The sequence below is a fragment of the Leptonychotes weddellii genome, chromosome 10 (genome assembly GCF_054177405.1).
Source record: "Leptonychotes weddellii isolate Sample4059 chromosome 10, ASM5417740v2, whole genome shotgun sequence".
Classification (NCBI taxonomy): Eukaryota; Metazoa; Chordata; class Mammalia; order Carnivora; family Phocidae; genus Leptonychotes; species Leptonychotes weddellii.
The window spans coordinates 38216395-38236758 of NC_138378.1; the positions used below are offsets into that span (position 1 = coordinate 38216395).

General features: G+C 42.6%; 1 protein-coding gene across 5 annotated transcripts in view; it reads right to left on the reverse strand.

The window, feature by feature from the left end:
• Window positions 1-213: 213 nt before the first annotated feature.
• DZANK1 (double zinc ribbon and ankyrin repeat domains 1) overlaps window positions 214-20364 on the reverse strand; it is a 54398-nt gene continuing 34247 nt past the window's right edge. For 4 of the 5 annotated variants that reach the window (XM_081831981.1, XM_081831976.1, XM_081831978.1 and 1 more), the window contains 9 exons: window positions 18088-18201; window positions 11079-11171; window positions 9432-9554; window positions 8231-8395; window positions 6465-6684; window positions 4927-5030; window positions 2741-2815; window positions 826-922; window positions 214-377 (listed from right to left, as the gene is read on the reverse strand). In XM_081831981.1, the coding sequence (XP_081688107.1) occupies window positions 229-377; window positions 826-922; window positions 2741-2815; window positions 4927-5030; window positions 6465-6684; window positions 8231-8395; window positions 9432-9554; window positions 11079-11171; window positions 18088-18201 (1140 nt within the window). In that variant the 3' untranslated portion in view covers window positions 214-228. The remainder of the gene's footprint in view (window positions 378-825; window positions 923-2740; window positions 2816-4926; window positions 5031-6464; window positions 6685-8230; window positions 8396-9431; window positions 9555-11078; window positions 11172-18087; window positions 18202-20364) is intronic. The other variant, XM_081831982.1, reaches the window with a different exon arrangement.

Consider the following 20364-nt stretch of genomic DNA (forward strand, 5'->3'; position numbering starts at 1 on the left):
TCTCCCACTCCCCCTGCTTGTGTTCCCTCTCTCTCTGTGTCTCTCTCTGTCAAATAAATAAAAATCTTAAAAAAAAATTTAAAAAAATTTTTAAAAAAATGAATAAATTAATTAATTAATTTAAAAAATGGAATGGAATGGACTAAAATAAACAAGATAAAATAAAATGAAGTAAAATTAAAAAAAAAATCTCAAAGTAAAACATTCAACAGAAAAAAAAAAAAACATTCAACAGATAGGCCTAAGAAGACAGCTATAAGGACAAAGGAGTACACATACTGTGAGCTGCTCCTTTTCTTGAAACTTTTTGGTCTTGAAATTCTTTGTCCTCTTGACTTTTTCAGTGGTGTCTGAGGTGCTCTGGCTGTAGTCACTCACTGAAATGACAGAATCAAGGACTAAAACGATGCCCCCCTGCCACTCCCACATATAAAGAGCTATCCTACTATCATGCCCCTCGAGAGGTCAGAAGAATAAAATGGCTTGTATAGAAATGTCTATTTTATTGACCCTCTCAAGAAGGACTCCTGAAGCCACTCATCTCAGTCCAGGACCAGAGGATGACTGGGAAGGAGGGGAAGAAAAGGGGACTACGGTTTTTTAAGCCCAAAATAAAACACCCCCCACAACCTACCTTCCCAAGCCCGTGAAAGATTTCAAAAATCTCACTCCTAACTTCAGAGACACCAGAAGAATAAAATGGCTGGAACATTAAAGGAAGATGTGTGGTTGGGCTGGCAAATTTTAAGCAATTCCCTGCTGTCCTTGCCAGGTCAGTGTGTTCCTGGTCGACTGTTTTAAAATCACTGTAAGGGTACAACTCACCCAAGCTGGACCTGCTGCCAAATGGCCCATCACCACCCTTGGTGACACTGCTCAGAAAGTGGCTGCTGAAATCCACGGCCTTGCTCAGGTAAAGGTTCTGGGCAACAGAAAAAACATAGGCACCGTGACTGATGAGGCTGCTGTGTCCCCACAGAAGGAGTGCTCTCCCTGCTAACCTGTTCCTCTCTTCATTAACGACCACTCTGTCTACACATATAGTCAAGCCGGAAGCTGGACATCCCCTCACTGGGACGTTTCGTCCGTTCTGCCTCTTAAGTGGCTCCTCAGCCTGGCCCCTCCTTTCTGTCATTATAGCCACAGCCCCCTCTTCATACACCAGGATCCCTGCAAGCGATTCCCAACCGGCTCCTGCCAGCCCACCTTCCACGTGGGTTGCTCCAGTCACCTTTCTACAATTTATAAGTAATGGTGTTCTTCCCCTGCTTCAAACCCTTCCATGTCTTGGAATAAGAGTGGCAAGATGGGGAAGCTCAGGCTACAGAGTTTGAACCCTGGCTCTATCACTTATTAGCTCAGGGACCTTGGAAGAAGGTGGCTAAATTTCTCTGTACCTCAGTTTCTTCACCTGTAAAGTGGAAATATCATGGCCTACCTCAAAGGGATGTTGGGAAAGTAAAACAGGGAAAATGGAGGTCTATAAAATTAGGATAGATGATGCACAGTCCAGACCTGGAATTCTGATTCCACCTGGATCCATTCCACAGCATGGCATCCTGTCCCACCCTCACGTGGCTGCATCTCCCACCACAGGGAACCACCTGCTACTGCCTGAACACTAGAACATACAGGCTAAGAAAAAACATATTAAACCTGGGGATAATTACTCCACTTCTATCTGATAGACAGCGTATTGTAGATGCTCTTGGTGCCCACCCAGTTCCACTAACTGATTAGCATATCCCTCCCAGCTGCCGGGTGGGCTGCTAACACCTCACAGCTAGCCAACTGCCTCTACAGATGGGTGCTGCCTTGCTCTAGAGGTTACATCCTTCCTTTCCTTGCCTCACCTGGGACAACTTCATGGTGTGAGCCACACTTCAGAGCTCCTCATGGATCAGGCTGAAGCTAGACTTTATGTATGACCACTCAGCTCCTCCCCCTGCCTTGACTCATGTCCCTCACTCCCCTTCTCCTCATGTACCTCCCTGACCCAAGTTCTGCTGTAGCCACACAACTGAAAACATGGCATTCAGCACTTGCTTGACTTCAAAACACTTTCGTGTGTGTCAGTGGACTGCATTTTCCCAGCCTCTGAGTTAGGCAGAGCCCATGTGCCTGTCCTAATTTTCAAGACACCTCTAGCCCCCTGTTGGGCACATGGTCAGGGCCTGATAGACACTAGTCCCCGTGCTTTTTCTTGCCTTCTTTACCCATCTTCTCAATCCATTCCTTATTCTTTTGTATATTCTGACTTCTGGTCCAGTGAAACTACAGCTGCCAGTATGAATCAGTCAATGTTTGTCACACACTGCAGGCACTGCAGCAGAGTTCCAGTCACCACAGAAGAGGGCAGACCAAGTGAGGCAGAGCCACAAAGTTTGGTTTATTTCTTATAGGTAAATAGGTGAAAGTACATACAGGCAAACATTTTTGTCAGTCTTTCACCTATGCTCAGACTTTGGTGCATATAAGTATGCCTGAGAACCAAAGGACAGATAGGGTGGGTAATTATTCCTGTTCTTACTACATCTTTATGTGCCCGAGACCTGGCTTCTCGGAGGTTCAGTACAGTTATTTATCTATTTCTATGAAATTATTGGCCTTTAGCCAAGTCTTACAACATTTGGAATTTATGCCTTTTATGGATTTCACAGAAGCACTTTGATAGAGTGTAAGCTACAATTTACTAGTGTGGTCGATTTTCAAATGAATAGTTTCTAAAGGTTTTACTCACCTTGTTGGATACTTGAATATAATTCAGCCGGATGCTAACTTCACAGCCATCTTCATGGACAGTAGCGGAGATAAGCTTTTAAAAAAAGCATTGGAGAGAATTCACAACCACGCACATGGGCTTAATGTCCTGAGCCAAGAAATCCTGAGATGTTAAACGATAAATTTAATCAAATATTTAATGAACTCAAAAGAAGACAAGAAAAGAAAAACAAAGGAACAAAAGCTAAGTGAGATAGAATATAAGTAACAAAATAGCAGACACCAATCCAGCCATATCTATAATCCTATAAATTGTAAATGAACGAAATTAACATTCCCATCAAAGAGCAGAGACTGCCAGACTGGATGAGAAAGCAAGACCCAAATTTATACTCTCTAAAGAGACACACTTTAAATTTAATCAAGCCACCTGGCTGGATGTCATCACCTGGGTGTCCTGAGGGGCCAGGCCCTGGCAATCAAGGGCCCAGTTTCAGAGTTGAGCAGCTTTCTCTGTAAGTAGCCGGAGGAATTTCAATCAAACAGGGGTCAGCAAATGCTTAAATAACCAGATAGCAAATATTTGAGGTTTTATGAGCTATATGGCAGTGACAGTAAATATTTGAGGTTTTATGGGCTATATGGCGGTGATAGTAAATATTTGAGGTTTTATGGGCTATATGGCGGTGATAGTAAATATTTGAGGTTTTGTGGGCTATATGGTGCTTGCCATTTTAGCACAAGAGCAGTTATGGACCATAAGTGAATGAATGAGTGTAGCCACGACCCAATAAAACTTGATTTACAAAACTGGGTGGCAGGCCTGATTCGCCCCACACGCCATAGTTTACAGACCCCTGGGTTAGGCCAAAGAATGAATAAGCCACCAAAATAGATTATCAAAGGAAACTGAACAGCACTTGACAATGAAATAGCTTCAATGTTGGCCTATTTGGTGGCAGAGGATCAAACAGGCTGATTTTCAAAGGTTCCTTCTAGTGTTATACAAACGGAAGAAGAGATCTTCCCACAGAGCTCTTTATAATGATGGGGTAATTCTAGAGAAAGAGCTTGGGGCACAGGGTCTGACAGACCTGCTTCAAATCCTGAATACCCTGAGACCCATCAGTGCAATCCTGGGCAGGTCACCAAACTTTTCTGAGCCAGTTTTCCTGGGTGTCAGATAAGGCTTGTTCAGATTATCTACTGCAGTGTAAAAAAAAAACCACCCCTAACTTAGTGGCACTAAACAACCATTTTATGAAGTTCATGGCTTCCAACAGGGCACGGCAGGGATAGACTGTCTTTGCTCCACGCGTCGGACACCTCAGCTGGGAAAACTCAAATGGCTAGAGGTGGCTGCATGTTCGGAGGCTGGAATGACCTGGACTCTCAGCACTTGTCCGCCTGGCTCCTGAGCCAGGATGACCTGAGGACTGGGTGCAGCTATGGTTGCAGAGGGCTGCACCTACATGTGGCTACTCCATGGGGCTTGGGCTTCTCACAGCAGGGTGGCTGGGCTCCAAGAAGGATTGTTGGAGGGGAGCATGCCCAGTAAGACAGGAAGCAGTGTGGCCTCGCAGGACCGCACCTTAGGAGTCCCACAGCATCACTGCCACCACACTCTGTGAGCCCAACTGCCACAAGCCCGCCCACATTCGAGGTGAGAAGACACTGACTCCACTCTTTGAAGGGAAGACTACCAATGAATTTGTGGCCATTAAAAAAAAAAACAAAAAACTGCTGCAAAAGTAATATTCCTACTTTGTAGGTTTGTTATGAGCCCTAGAGACTGATGAACACAATGCACATAGTGAGTGCATTGGGAAATGGCAACTCTTATGATTACTATTGCTGCTAATATAGACTGGATTTAAGTGCACAATTTGGCAAGACTAAACTCTTCTGGGTTTTTTAGCTCTGAGCACCAGAGTCTCCATAGCATGTGGGATCTAAAAGCATGGAATGTTCACAATTTACTATCTTAGGTCAGGTGCCCAGAAGCAGACTCGGAGACAAGGCTCGTGTGCAAGTGATTTGTTAAGGCAGCGCCTGCAGGGAAGGACATAAGGAAGTGTGGAAAACAGGACATGAAAGGGAAAAGAGCCAAGCAAAGTGCAGTCTCAGGTGAAGTCAGTGGAGGGAACCTGCAGCCTGATCCCATGGGACTCTCTGGAGTGGAAATTCCATCCAGAGCTCACCCACCTTTCCCATTCTGGGTTCTGCAATCAAGGCCCGGAATTCAGGGTTGTTCTGAGCATAAGACCTGAGGTGGGCAGAGATATGATCCAACTGTTTTCTCCAGTACCCTAAAGAAAAACAAGAAACCCATCCTCATGGATAACTCTTCTGAAGCCAAGAAAGAAAAATGTTCCTGTGCAACATGCATTCTCAGGTTATTTTTCTTTGCCAAACTTTGTGATGGTTTTTACTTACTGAACCTCAACTAGGTACCAGAATAAGTTCCATTTTTGCTCCCAGGTTTATTTTTTACACATGACTGATCAAAGAATAGTACAGAATCTCAAAAAAATATATTTTGATGGCCACACATGGGGTCTTTTTCTTTTATTCTTTTAAAATTAATCATATTGAGGGACACCTGGGTGGCTCAGTTGGTTAAGCATCTGCCTTCGGTTCAGGTCATGATCCCAGGGTCCTGAGATCGAGCCCCACATCAGACTCCCTGCTCAGCAGGAAGTCTGCTTCTCCCTCTCCCTCTGCTCCCCCCATGCTATCGCTATCTCTCTTTCAAAATCTTTAAAAATAAATAAATAAAATTAACCATATTGAGATAAATAACTTTTAAGTGTAGTTTGATTTTCAGCAAGCGTATATATCCCGATCAATATAAAGGGCACTTCCATCACTCCAGAAAGCTCCCTTGTGCCCATCTGCAGTCTGCACAGGGTTTAAAACGCATTTGAATTCAATCATTGCCACCACTTAACACTTGGGAGATTTTGCATGAGTCTGGATATCTGGTTTCTCATGTGCAGGCAGGAGATGCATTTATAGGAAATGTCCAGAACAAGCAAATCCATCAAAACAGAAAGATTCGTAGTTGCCAGGCACCTGGGAGAGGAGATGTGGGGCACGATTGCAAAATGAATACTGGGTCTACTTTTGGGGTGATGAAAACATTCTGGACATACAGAATGGTGATGCTTTTATACTGCTCCTAATGGGCTGAATATCACTAACTATACACTTCAAAATGGTTAAAATGGTGGATTTTGTTATGTGAATTTTAGAATTGTAAAAGGAGAAAGATAATGGTAGATAGCAATAATGACACAGACTAACATTTCTACTGTAATAACAGCAATCCATATATGCTATTTGATTTACAGACTAGACAATGGAGCTATGAACCAAAACATCAGAGTACTGGGGTGCTGGATGGCTCACATGGCTCTTGATTTCAACTCAGGTCATGATCTCAGGGTCCTGGGATTGAGCCCCATGTCAGGCTCTGTGCTCAGTGGGAAGTCTGCTTGCGGATTCTCTCTCCCTCTCTCTCTTCCCCTCCCCTTCTCTCTCTCTCTCTCGAATAAATAAATAAAATCTTTTTTTAAAAATTAAAACATCAGAATACTACAAGTTTAAAAGCTATACTATGAGGAAAATTACCTAAAGAAAAACAATGGAATTTACTTATGTATAGAAATAAATCTAAAGGAAGAAAAAATGCAATTTTCTTTCCAAGAAAGAGGGAGTTCCCTACTGACAAGAAAGTGTACCTTTTCCCTCACCTCTTCCTGGGCTGACAGCTGTGAGGAGAGGTTTATGGTCACTCATCTTCTCCTGCCTCTGCTTCTGAGAAGCCATTTCCTGTTCCTTTTTGGCTAGTAGCGCGCCAGATGGGTAGAACAGGCCAGCAGTCTGTGTGCCCACGTCCTTCCGAGTCCCAGCATCAGGTCTGGGTAAAGGAACATTTAGGGACTGCCAGGCAGATCGGGGCTAAGAGCAAGGCAGAAAACATAAAATACTAGAATATAATTTAATTAATTCTTCATATTACTTATAGAAAAGAATTCTAATCAGAAGTAAACATATCTCCAAGAAACTGTACTTTGAACTAAAAGGAGGTTTTCAGCCCTTGCCTCACCTTCCTTGCTTCTGTCTCTCCCAGCAATTCCCAGTCTGATCTATAAAACCAGCCTCATCTGCTTGGCCATTTACTATCTCAAATTCGGCCAATCAACCGAACTGATATTCTCTGCCTTGCTGCCCGAGGCTTCAAAGAAATCTAATCTCTCAGTTCTACAATCCAATAGAACATAGACTTCACTACTCATCCACAGTCAACCACTAGTCACCAGTCTTTTCTCTGAGATACTCCTTCATCTGGATGTGGGGACTGGGGGGACCATCATGTAACGTTATGTAGGTTGTGCACTGCACAACATCACTGCATCTAAAGGGATACCATTCACATGGTGAGCATTATATATTTGCATATTTATTAGGACAATTTTTCTGGTAGATGGAAGAAAATGTCTTTCTAACAAAATTAGTATATTACAATCAATTTCCAAAAGATCGAAGTCAAGTGTCCTGAGGAAAGAACCCTTTGTCTCACTTGCATATGGTTCTATATGGGCTACTGGCAGCCCCAGGATCCATAAGTCTCAGTCTGGGTTAAGAAGGCCATGAACTCCCTAAAAATAAATGCAAAGTTGCTGAGTGCATGTGCATTCTCTCTAATAACTATCAATCTCCAAATTCTTCTAATGAAGAGCTATAAAGAAACCTGAAAACCCTTTATGTAGCTTAGAGAAATTTATAAAAGGCTAACGCCAAGCTTGTTAGAGATTAAGTCCTTCTGAAGATAATCCTGTAAGATTTTCCTTAAACTGTGCGCTGTTGTTATAAATGGCAAAAGCAATTTCATATGCTTGATGTAAGTTTTCTAAAATGTAAAAGAGCAGGAGCAAAGTTCCTGGTAGGCTACATAAGAGATTCATGAAGTATGTCTGTCTCAGGGCGCCTGGGTGGCTCAGTCAGTTAAGTGTCTTTATTCCACTCAGGTCATGATCCCAGGGTCCTGGGATTGAGCCCTGTGTCTGGCTCCCTGCTCAGTGGGGAGTCTGCTTCTCCCTCTGCACGCCCCACCACCCCCGGCTTATGCTTCTCTCTCTCTCTGTCTCTCAAATAAATAAATAAAATCTTAAAAAAAAAAAAAAAAGAAGTATGCCTGTCTCATGTATTTTAAATCCATTTCTCCCTCATGACATTGTATTGATTTCCATTATTTATATTATTAGTCTTGCAAATGCAATTAGACCTCCATCTACTATAGATAAATCTTTGAATTCTGAAGAAATCACTCAAGTGTTTAAAGCCTAAATTGATCGAATTTATTTACACATCGAGTTGAAAATCCAAAGGAAAGGTCTACATGTTTCGGCTGTCTTTCCCCGGGTTGATCCACAAGGTGGAGGAAATAAATTCAGTCTTAAGCTCGTCCCCCGGGCACCAGTGCTTCCTACAGTGGAGGCCTCACCTCAGCAAAAGGGCCAAGTTCTCCAGCAGCTAGAGCCAGGCTGTTGTCCAGGCTAAGTCTTGCCAAGGACTTCACGTAAATACCACAGGAACCACAGAATCGGGCAGATGGGTGATTGCTGGCCCCACATTTAGGGCAAACAGAGTAGCAAGCAGAAATGCCCGGCTAGAAGACAGAAAATATTTTCACACTTTCATAAATATTAGAGTCCTAATTTTCCCACATAAATTATTCTCATACCATACAATCCCCAGCCATCAAAATAACATAAGCCTATACCCCTGACCCTGCAAGTCTACCTTCTAGACCTTATTCTCCTGACGGACAAGTACACAGAGAAGTATATTTAAGACCATTCCCTGCAGCATTGTGGTTTTAGAGAAAATAACTGGAAAACAACCTAAATGTCCAGCAATAGGGGATGGCTTAAATGTATCATGATACAGACAGATGGCGGTATGTTACAGAGCCACTGAAAAGAATGAGGAAGTTACTAACAAGGTACATTGCTAGGTGAAAGGAACAGAATTAGTGTTTCTATGAAACTACTAGTTTACTTATTAATGCATTGAATGGCTCAAAGAACACACACACTAGGTAACGGTGATTGCTTCTGGGGATAGGCGCTGTGGGCCTGGGATGAGAAGGGAGATTAACCCTTCACATGAAACCTGCCATATTATTTACATGCGACACTTATTCAAAGAAATGACTTTAAGTGTTTCATTAAAAAGGCAATGGGTGCCTGGTAAAGGCTCAGTGGGTTAAGCATCTGGCTCTTCATTTCAGCTCAGGTCATGATCTTGGGGTCCTGGGATCGAGCCCCATCTCGGGCTCCGGGCTCAGTGGGGAATCGGCTTGAGGATTCTCTCTCTCCCTCTGCCCCTCCCCCACTGGTGTGCTCTTTCTCTTTCTGTCTCTCTAAAGATAAGTAGACAATTCATAAAAGAAGAAATACCAAGAGTCAATAAATGATTGAAAAAGTTTAACCTCAAAGAAATGCAAAGCAAAACAGCAATAACAGAGCTTTCTCAATTTAACAGAATCAATTATCTCTGTCCCCAGATTCTTAGGTAAATAGGTGCTAGTACTCAAATCCCAAGAAGTGATTTCTGCAAGGCAGGGGAAGAGGAGGAAACTGGCTCTCTCTAGGGTGGTGGTGAGGCCTCGGCACCAAGAAGCTCAGATTTAAAATACCCACCGTGGATCCACACCAGTCACAGAAGCAAGCCTCCCGGCGATTCCCGCGACCACACTTGGAGCAGGAAATGGTCTCCCCTTTCTGAGTGGACAGAGGAGGGGCTTTATCTCCACTGCGCATGCGCTGGGGAACACAATGGCTTTTATCAATAGGCAGATTAATACTATATTCTGCAATCTCCCTCTGAATCCAGGGGGATAAAGCTCCAAATCATTGCAAACCCTGGAATAAGGTATTTTTGCCCCAAAGAGTAAAACTACGATGAACTTCACCAATTAATAAATTCGTACAAAGAAGACACATTCCACTTTGCATGATCTCAGAGTCCTGGGATAGAGCCCCGCGACGGGCTCTCTGCTCAGCCGGGAGCCTGCTTCTCCCTCTCCCACTCCCCCTGCTTGTGTTCCCTCTCTCGCTGTGTCTCTCTCTGTCAAATAAATAAAATCTTTTTTTAAAAAAGTGCATCTACTGTTCAGGGTGCCTGGGTGGCTCAGTTGGTTAAGCATCCAACTCTTGATTTTGGCTGAAGTCATAATCTCAGGGTTGTGAGATTGAGCCTGTATCCGGCTCTGCGCTCAAAGCAGAGTATTCTTGAGATTCTTTCCTCCTCCCCTCTCCCTCCCCCTCTGCTCCTCCCCCGTTTTTGTGCCCTCTCTCTCTCAAATAAATAAATACATAAGAGCGCCTGGGTGGCTCAGTCGGTTAAGCGGCTGCCTTCCGCTCAGGTCGTGATCCCAGGGTTCTGGGATCCAGCCCCGCATCGAGCCCCGCATCGGGCTCCTTGCTCAGCGGGGAGCCTGCTTCTCCCTCTCCCTCTGCCTGCCTCTCTGCCTACTTGTTCTCTCTATCTCTCTGTCAAATAAATAAATAAAATCTTAAAAATAAATAAATACATAAAATCTTTTAAAAAAATAAATGCATCTACTGTTCAAGTGGATTTTTTTAAACATAACATTGCTTTAAAGAAAGAAAAGGTATTTTTTTCCATTCATATTAACGCTGCTAAACAAAGAAAAGACATAAGCTATCGGACTGAATACACATTGTTACTTCTATGGCACTTCAGTGATATATACTCTCATTGCAACATCCAAACTCTGACACACCATTCAAAGAGAAATCAAATCCTGAAAACAAATTCAATTTTGTAATTGTTCCTGGAACAGTTTTGCTGATAGGTGAGACCCAGAGACAACTACATCCCTGACAGGTAATAACATCAATTTCAGTTGCACGTACTCCTATTCCTTCACTTTAAATACTCCAAATAGGCTGGTAGAAAACCCAGAAGTGGGTACACACCATGTTCTCAATTTCAAACAACAGCATGGCCCAGTCAGTAAAGACATACCTGACCGTGAATGAAATACAAGTGGGTCTACTTCTCCCCTGGCTGCCACCAGCCTTCTGTGCAAAGTTATTAAATGAAATTGTAAGAAATTGCTGATTTTATTGAGTTAAGACTTTGAAAACTATTTTGTATTGGTGAATATATAAAGTCCTCTCCACATTTAGAAATGTTGCCTTCAGTGTGTCTCTCCAACCTCCTACTTCTTCCCTCCTCTGCAGATTATATTTCTTCATTATTATTGAAACTGGACATTTAGCAGCCACCAAATAGACGCCTGGTCCATGCTGTCAACCTACCTCTTGAAATGAAGGCAGGGCCCCCTCACAGGTGACACAGTATTTCAGGTGAGCTGGATTCCCTGTGCCACAGGTGCAGCAGACTACTTTCTCCTTGAAAACAAAGAACGAGAAATACATTTTTCTCTGAGCAAACAACCGTGCAAAGAAATCATCAAGCAGTCTTTTCAATCAACCAGCTATGGACCCTATTTTAACACCAAGACCCTGAAACTGGATTGGTTTAGGAATGATTACAACATAGTGTCAGACAAATAAAAATCATTTTAAAAGAAACTCCCCTGGCCCTGCCCAAAGAAACAAAACTCAAAATGAACAAACTGAAAACAGGTATTCATTTGGCCTCAGAAAGGCAAATAAAAAATTTTGCACTGATTATGTATGAGTTTTTTACTTTTTTTTTTCCCCCAGTGGAAAACATGATGGTAGGCTCTTCATCTCACGGCCTGAACAATAAACAGAAAAGTCCAAGACTAGCAAAAGCTTACCTATGTGTTTACAAGTCATCTTGTAAACAGCCCATGGGGCTTCATGTTAATGAATTTAGGTTTACTCCATAGTTCCTCACTCAGAAATGCAAAAATGAAAAGACTGTCTTAGAAAATAAATGGTAAGTACAACTTTCCAAGTTAGGAAACTGAGGATAAGTAGCAATACAGAGAGGAAGGAAGGAAGGAAGGAAGGGAGGGAGGAATATTAAAATAGTCTAACTAGAGTTCAATTATTAGAGGTTTGGTAAAACCTGTTCAGTCGCTGGACTACTCTGCACTATCAGGATACTATCCCCTTCACTTATCAATGATCAGTGACACTCAGTGTTCCTTTCTACTCCAGTGCCTACATTTCCCAGGTGTCCTGAAACTGACACCGTATGTTCTGAAGCTGTAGAGGCAAAGAAGACGATCAAGAGAAAGTCCAACTCCCAGGATTGTAGTTCCAATGCCACTAGGTAGGCTATGAAGTCCCTGGCCTTTCCAAGTCTGGTTAATTTCACTCTAGTAAAAGACTCCAAGTTCTTGCAACTCAAAGAACTCCTAAAGTGCAAATGGCCGACTGAGTGCTATTCAAAATATCAGAGTATCACAGATTCGCTCTCTGTGGATCCTGACACTCCCTGGTTCCAGCATTCTTCAAAGTTGCTTAAAGTCTCTGTAGCATAATCTGCAACTGCCAGAGCTTTTCTGTGAGATTTAGGGCGCTGGTCTTCCTGGAGACTCAGAAAAGATCTGGTGACACTCAAGACACTCCTTGAGAAGTGAGTCAAATATCCTGTCCCTGTGTTAAAAAAAATACTGAGATCAAACAAAAATAACAAAGCTGTTTGCTGCAGGAAATATTCTGGAAAGACTGTAAACCAGTAAGGCTGCTTACTTATTCAGTCCAATAGCTTACCTCAGGATCCTCATGCTGGCAGGTCCCACAATCCAAAATTAGTATATCCCTACATCGTTAATATTTCTGTGTGTGTATGTGTGCACGCACATGTGTGTTCGCATGCACGTGTAGTGAGAACACCTAAAATCTACTCTCAGCAAATTTCCGGTATACAAAGATGGATATGTTAATTAGCTTGACTGCAGTAGTCATTTCACTATGTACATGTATACTAAAACATCATCACCTTAAACATATAAAATTTTTATTTATTTTTTATTTTGAGAGTGAGCAGGGGTGGGGGCAGAGGGAGAGAGAGAATCTTAAGACTCCACACATAGCACACAGCCTGACGCAGGGCTCAATCTCACCACCCTGAGATCAGATCTGAGCCAAAATCAAGAGTCAGATGCTTAACTGACCGAGCCACCCAGTGGCTAAAATTTTTATTTAAATAAATTATTAAATTTTTTATTTAAATATTTTAAATTTTTATTTAAGTAAACTATTTTTAAAGCTAGCATGTCATAACTTTGCCCAATCCAAACTAACTCTGCCCTATCCCAATCCTGCCTTGCAAAACTCCCTTTTAAATTTTTTTAACTAATAAACTTCATTTTCTAGAGCAGTTTTAGGTTTATATCAAAACTGAGCAGAAATTATAGGGAGTTCCCATATACTTACTCCCTGTTCCCACGCATACACAATCTCCCTCACTGCTGACATCCCAGACCAGGACGGTACCCTCAGTACAACCAGTGAACCCACACAGACATGTCATTATCACCCAAAGTCATAACTGACCCTGGGGTTCACTCTTGTCAAACTCTTTTTAAAAAATCACCCACAGGGCGCCTGGGTGGCTCAGTTGGTTAAGCGACTGCCTTCGGCTCAGGTCATGATCCTGGAGTCCCGGGATCGAGTCCCGCATCGGGCTCCCTGCTCGGTGGGGAGTCTGCTTCTCCCTCTGACCCTCCCCCCTCTCATGTGCTCTCTGTCTCTCTCATTCTGTCTCAAATAAATAAATAAAATCTTTAAAAAAAAAAAAAATCACCCCCAGGCGCCTGGGTGGCTCAGTTGGTTAAGCGACTGCCCTCGGCTCAGGTCATGATCCCAGGGTCCCGGGATCGAGTCCCACATCGGGCTCCCCCTTCTCCGTGGGGAGCCTGCTTCTCCCTCTGCCTCTGCCTGCCACTCCCCCTGCTTGTGCTCACTCTGTCTCTCTCTCTCTCTTTATGTCAAATAAATAAATAAAATCTTTAAAAAAATAAAAAATGACCCACATGCATCACTAAAACCCTATAAACACCTTTCCTTGACTTCTCTGTTCTGAGATACTATCAAGACAGTCAAAGTGGCAGTCTACATACTGTTTCAGGTCCAGTAAACACAGCCTTCTTGGCCAGCAGGCATTTCTAATGGTTTTTTTGGTGACTTTTTGACACCATGTCATGGCTTACTTCCTTGAAGAGCAGTGGCCATGATCCACAGATAGAAATAATTTTACATCATAATCACTACACTCATAGATGTCCATAGGGATGACTTGGGATTGAGGCCACTATCAGACTACCTTAAAGAAGATGCTAAACATCTGTGATGAGGACCTTTTTTTAAAAAAGTCATTACCCTCTGGCACCTGGGTGGCTCAGTCAGTTAAGCGTCTGCCTTTGGCTCAGGTTGTGATTCCAGGGTCCTAGGACTGAGCCCCATGTCTGGCTCCCTGTTCAGTGGGGAGTCTGCTTCTCTCTCTGTCCCCCACCTTGTGCTCTCTCTCGACCCCTGTCTCTCAAATAAATAAATAAAATCTTTAAAAAAAAGTCAATACCCTCATATGCTGGGGCGCCTGGGTGGCTCAGTCATGGAGTGTCTGCCTTTGGCTCAGGTCATGATCCCAGGGTCCTGGGATCAGGCCCCGCATCAGGCTCCCTGCTCAGCGGGAAGCTGCTTCTCCCTCTCCCACTCCCCCTACTTGTGTTCCCTCTCTTGCTGTCTCTCTGTCAAATAAATAAATAAAATAAAGTAAAAAACACCCTCATTTGCTACCTCATCCATAGCATTTGCAATGTGTCTAGTTGAATCGTTCTAAGCAATTTAATGGACCCAACTTAGTTATTGGGGTAACATTTTTCCTTACAAAGTAGTTGGGAGATGAAAACAATTTTCTAATCTCCCAAATGATAAGCTCTCACAAAATGAAGTGTGGAAAATGTAGTAGGTCATTGCAAACTTCATCTCAACATGGATTTTGTAAGTTACCAAGCTAAAGTTCTGCTTGATGCAGAGTTGCGGTTACCCTGGATTTAGCCCCAAATCACTGTGTGAGAGGCAGGAGTCTCATAAGGAGGTAATTGCCCCAGTCACGTGAATAATCAGATCTTTTTCAGTAATGACTTCAAGAGGATACCAGCCCTAAGCCTGTCAGATTCTAGGAACCCAATATGACTGGAGACCTGGGGGTATACTATATGTGCTAGTTAGAGCCCAAATGAAATTGATGATCTCTTGGTAAAGGAGAATTCATGTGTTCTTGTGAAATGAGAGATGCTCAAATTAATTTTCAACTTTAGAAAATGGCCAGTGGAATACATTTGTTTAAAAACCAAAACAAAGGGGCGCCTGGGTGGCTCAGTTGGTTAAGCGACTGCCTTCGGCTCAGGTCATGATCCTGGAGTCCCTGGATCGAGTCCCGCATCGGGCTCCCTGCTCGGCAGGGAGTCTGCTTCTCCCTCTGACCCTCCCCCCTCTCATGTGCTTGCTCTCTCTCATTCTCTCTCTCTCAAATAAAAAAAAAAAAAAAAAAACCAAAACAAAGCTTGGGACACCTGGGTGGCTCGGTCGGTTGAGCATCCAACTCTTGGTTTCAGCTCAGGTCATGATCTTGGGGTGGTGAGATTGAGCCCTGCCTCGGGCTCCTCGCTCTGCAGGAAGTCTGCTTGAGATTCTCTCTCTCACTCTCCCTCTGCTCCTCCCCTCCCCTCACATGTGCTCTCTCTCTCTCAAATAAATAAATAAATCTTTTAAAAATATAAATAAAACCAATCTAAATGTGTGAATACATATGCATGTTTCTGTGCATCCAGAAAAATACATAGAAGGATATTCACTATCATCAGTTATTTTAGGAGGATAGAAATAGAGGTGGGTGGGGAAATTACACACTTCTTTGTATATCTTTAGACTATTTCACTTGTTAAAGAAAATTAGAGAATTTTTGAAAATGCAAAATCCTCTCTTCTCCTGAAATACAGGCACCTGTGCCAGAGAGTAAAAGGAGAAACTTCGGCTACTATAACTTCCAATCCTGGCAGCAAAAAAATATATATCTGATAGAGCAAAATTCCTCAGCTTTGACATGGCCTTTAAATTAACAGAAGATAAGTTTGCACCAGTGGACTGTTGGCAGGAAGAGGATGGATGGTGCTTTGTATGCTATGTGGAGTGAGATGGAGACCAACACAAAAACAGCAAGGAAGGTCTTCAGCAGGCCCTGCTGGTGCCTTGGGGAAGGTAAGTCTGTTGGCTTCTGAGAACAACAGGTGTTCCCACTGACCTCAGAGGTGCCTCTCTGGGTGAGAATGTTATCTAAAAATCTATCCCCGTGGGGCGCCTGGGTGGCTCAGTCGTTAAGTGTCTGCCTTCGGCTCAGGTCGTGATCCCAGGGTCCTGGGATCGAGCCCCGCGTCGGGCTCCCTGCTCGGCGGGAAGTTGCTTCTCCCTCTCCCACTCCCCCTGCTTGTGTTCCCTCTCTCGCAGTCTCTCTCTCTGTCAAATAAATAAATAAAATCTAAAAAAATAAAAAATAAAAAAAAATAAAAATCTATACCCGTGTAAGACCTGGGAAAGCCACTGGGATAAAGATTCTCAGCCCAGGGTTTCCAAACAGGTGTCCTTCTGTGAGTAGAAGCAGCAATACTGATTGGCCGTAAAAATCAGGCATCAGGCATTTCCCTTCAACATCAGATGTCATGGTGATAAAAGTCTCTCTAAAAAATCAAGTCTGATTAAATCCTGTCCCTGCTTTCCGCCGTTCAGGGTGCACTGGGAGAAATCGGAGCTGTTAAGTACGGTAGAGAGGTGCCATCTTGCACAACCCACAGCACCTCCAGCATTTCTGCTGCTCAGCAAAACCAAACTGCTTACAACGCTTCCAGTCTCTGTGCATCTTCCTGGAACAACCTCTCCCCTGACCTCCCACACATACACACGAGCAACTTTTCTTTGTCCCATTCCTTCCCCATCTGGCATGTGCTTGTGCCTCCCACAATATCCATCAGGTGACACCCCATCTTCAAAGCTATCCCTGGCCCCAGCCCCTGATAAGAGTTAGTGAATTCTTCCTCTGTGCCCCCACCCACCCACCCACCAGACTGCTACCTCCACTGCTGCAAGTGTGGGCAGGATCAGGGGCAGTGGGTCTAGGGATCAGAGTCCAGGGAATGTAGGGTGCAGAGGCCCAGAGAGTGGTCCAGGAAGCAGCATGCTGGGAAAAGTCACATCAAAGGTGTCTTTGAAAAATCCCCTCAGCACCTGAGGGTTCACACTTGAGGTGTAAGGCAGAACCCAGAGAAATAGGGTGAAGCTGAAGGAAGGTTCCAGACTAGGCCCGAGTGGCTGTGAATCCTAGAGGCCGGGCCTAGAGACCACTCCTTCCTCAGACCCCTTCCCTCGATCTTCCCTATTCAAGGGACTCTAAAGTGGGTATCCAGAGACGATTCCTCAGGCTCATACCACTCCCTGCTCCATCCATCTAACAAAACGATTAGTAAATTTTCATCTACCTGACCTTGGCCCGGCCAGTTCTTCAAAGTCTCATTTCTGAAGGCTTACATTGCTTGGAATACTTAAAAACGTTTCAGAGTGAAGAGGAGCTTGGAGGTAAAAGAAAAAGTGGACGTCCCCTTTCTCTCATAAACTTCAATACAGTTTGCTCATATGAGAATCCACAAAGTCGTTTTAGGAGTATTACAGTTCCAGTTGTACATTAAATTCCTTATTACTAAAAACTCTTGCTGTTTTATGTCTCAAATTCTAAATCTATTTTATCCTTTAGTGACATTTACTTGAGATTAAAGAGGAACTGAATGGGACTGTAAACTGAAAAATGGGTAAAAGATACAGCTGTACATTGAAAGATTCTACCAAAAATATTTTCTTGGTATGACATTGTCTAGCAAAGTTTTCTGAATATATATGATGATGATACTTAACTTTTTCTTTCTTTTTTTTTGATACTTAACTTTTTCATCCATGTGACCAGCTATAATCATTCTTTTCTACATAACAGAGATCCATAATCAAATAAAAGCATAAAACAACTTTAAGGACAAGATTAAAAGTTCTTAACTGCAATATTAATTGCAACGTTGAAGTTTTCTTCCAGTCAACTCCAAATCCATGCCCTCCAAATCCATGTTCAGGGAACACATTTCTATGTATCTCTCTTAACAGTTATAGATCTTATTGGCAAGTAAAATTCTTGTGCAGCATACCTTCCCAAAAATTAGAGTGGATTTTGTTCACAGATATTAGTTTATCAATTGTTCACCAACTTCATCAGCTGAAGACATTTAATGGCTTACATACCACTTTCTATATATTTTATTCATGTTTTTACAGAATCACATTTCATTACCTTCAAGCGGAGGCTGGCCTGTGGCTGCAGCTGTAGGATAAGAGAGGCCTCACACACCACACAGATGGGAGTGTTCATGGGCACCATGTTTCCACATTCTGCACATAAGCCCATCTGCACAAAGAAAGAGGTTTGTCTTGGGATGCAAAAACTGAAGGTATAAGTAGATCTTCAAATATAAGATTTAATTTGCTTTTGGGGTGCCTGCGTGGCTCAGTCAGTTAAGCATCTGGCTTCGGCTCAGGTCATGATCCCGGAGTCCTGGGATCAAGTTCCGCATTGGGCTCCCTGCTGAGCGGGGGAGTCTGCTTCTCTCTCTCCCTCTGCCCTTCCCCCCACTTGTGCTCTCTCTCTCTCTCTCTCTCAAATAAATAAATAAAATCTTAAGAAAAATATTTAATTTGCTTTTGTAAAAAATGTTTAAAAATAATTACCTTTATTCTTATTTTTTTATATTGTGAGTAAGAACACGTTTATTGTGGAAAATAGAAATGTAGAAAAAAAAAAGAAAGAAAAAATATCTTACAGGACAATGGAGTAAGGAAACCCACAAATCCTCTCTCCAAAAAGCAATTATAAAGTTGGATAAAACTGTCATTTCAGATTCAAAAAACCATTCCAGATTCTGAAAGTCACCAATTTCAGGTAAGAACACTACAAGTCCATGTGGTTCCTGCTTGAGGCTGTACCCATCCTCCTCTAGCTCTGTCAGTGTGGCAGCCTCACTGGGGCAGGACAGGCTGTGAAAACCAGCAGCTTCATAGCTGCTGCTGGGCAGGGCTCACTTGATTTGGGGCACTGTTAAGATGACAATCTCAGTGGCAAGAAAACAGGGAGGGCCAGTGGCTCTATAAGCCTGAAATCAGCATTCTGTTTGAGGCAACTAGTCAGGGATTTAACAGAAAGTTCCAGGAGCTAAGTCAAATATAGGGTGCTTGATAAGCTCGCCACATATCTTTAGTTGACTGGAAGATATGCACATGCATAGCATAAACCAGAGTGGGAGTAAGCCACTCATACATCGCTGGCTGATGGAGGCTACACATGGAGATGCAAGGGAGTTCAGTATAAAGTAAAAGCTGAGGCTGACTTGGAAGTAGCCTGAAGCTTGAATGTTCGATCCAGCCCACACATAGATCCATCAGCAGAGAGTGGAAGGCTTACTGGACCAAGGTATTTGAGTATAACTTCTGGCCAATCCTCAGTTGAGCACTAAGCTATGCAGACGCAGGGGTGACCCCAGGCTTAAAAATAAAAACAAGAACAAAAAACCTGATATCAGTGGCCACACATTTCAGGGGAGACAAACATGAGAAAAAAAATTAATCCCAGTAAACAAAAATAAAAATAGCAGAAAGAAAAAGTAAGAAAACGTTAGAATCCAGAGTTGTTACAATGTATCATCTAAGATGTCCAGAATTAAAGAAAAAAATTATGAGGCACACAAAAAACAAGAAAGTGTGACCTAAACTCAGGGAGAAAAAAAACAGTTGATAGATATAGTATCCCCAGATGTTGGATTTACAAAGATTTCAAAACAGCTATTATAAAACTATTCAAAGAACTCAAGGAAACCATGTTTAAAGGATAAAGAAAGTATGATGGCAATGTTTCAAAAAAATAGGGACTCTCAATAAAGACATAGAAATTATTTTTTAAAAAGGACCGTATCAAAACCTGGAGTTTAAAATTAAAATAACTGAAATGGGAAAAAAAAAAAAATTTCCAGAGGGACTCCATAGCAGATCAGAGATTGACAGAAGAAAGAACTGGTGAACATGAATATGTTCAACAGAAATTTTCCAATCTGAAGAACAGAGAGAAAAAGGATGGAAGAAAATAAACCATCAAACACCTGTGGGACAACATATCAACATACATGTAATAGGAGTTTTAGAAGGAAGGGAGAGAGAAGAAAAGGCAAAAAAAAAAAAAAAAAAGAGAGAGAATTTGAAGAAATAATAGCCAAAAACTTCCCACATTTGAAGAAAAACATTAATCTATAGCTCCAAGAAAATCAATTCCAAGAAAGATAAACAGAAAGAGATCCACATTTAGGCACACTATAGTCAAATTGCTGAATGTCAGAGAAAGAGAAAAGTCTTAAAAGTAGCAAGAGAAAAAACTACTTATCACATATCAAAAACCATGGAGACCAGAGGTAGGAGAATAATGTCTTCAAAGGACTGAAATTAAAAATAACTGTCGGGCGCCTGGGTGGCTCAGTTGGTTAAGCAACTGCCTTCGGCTCAGGTCATGGTCCTGGAGTCCCGGGAT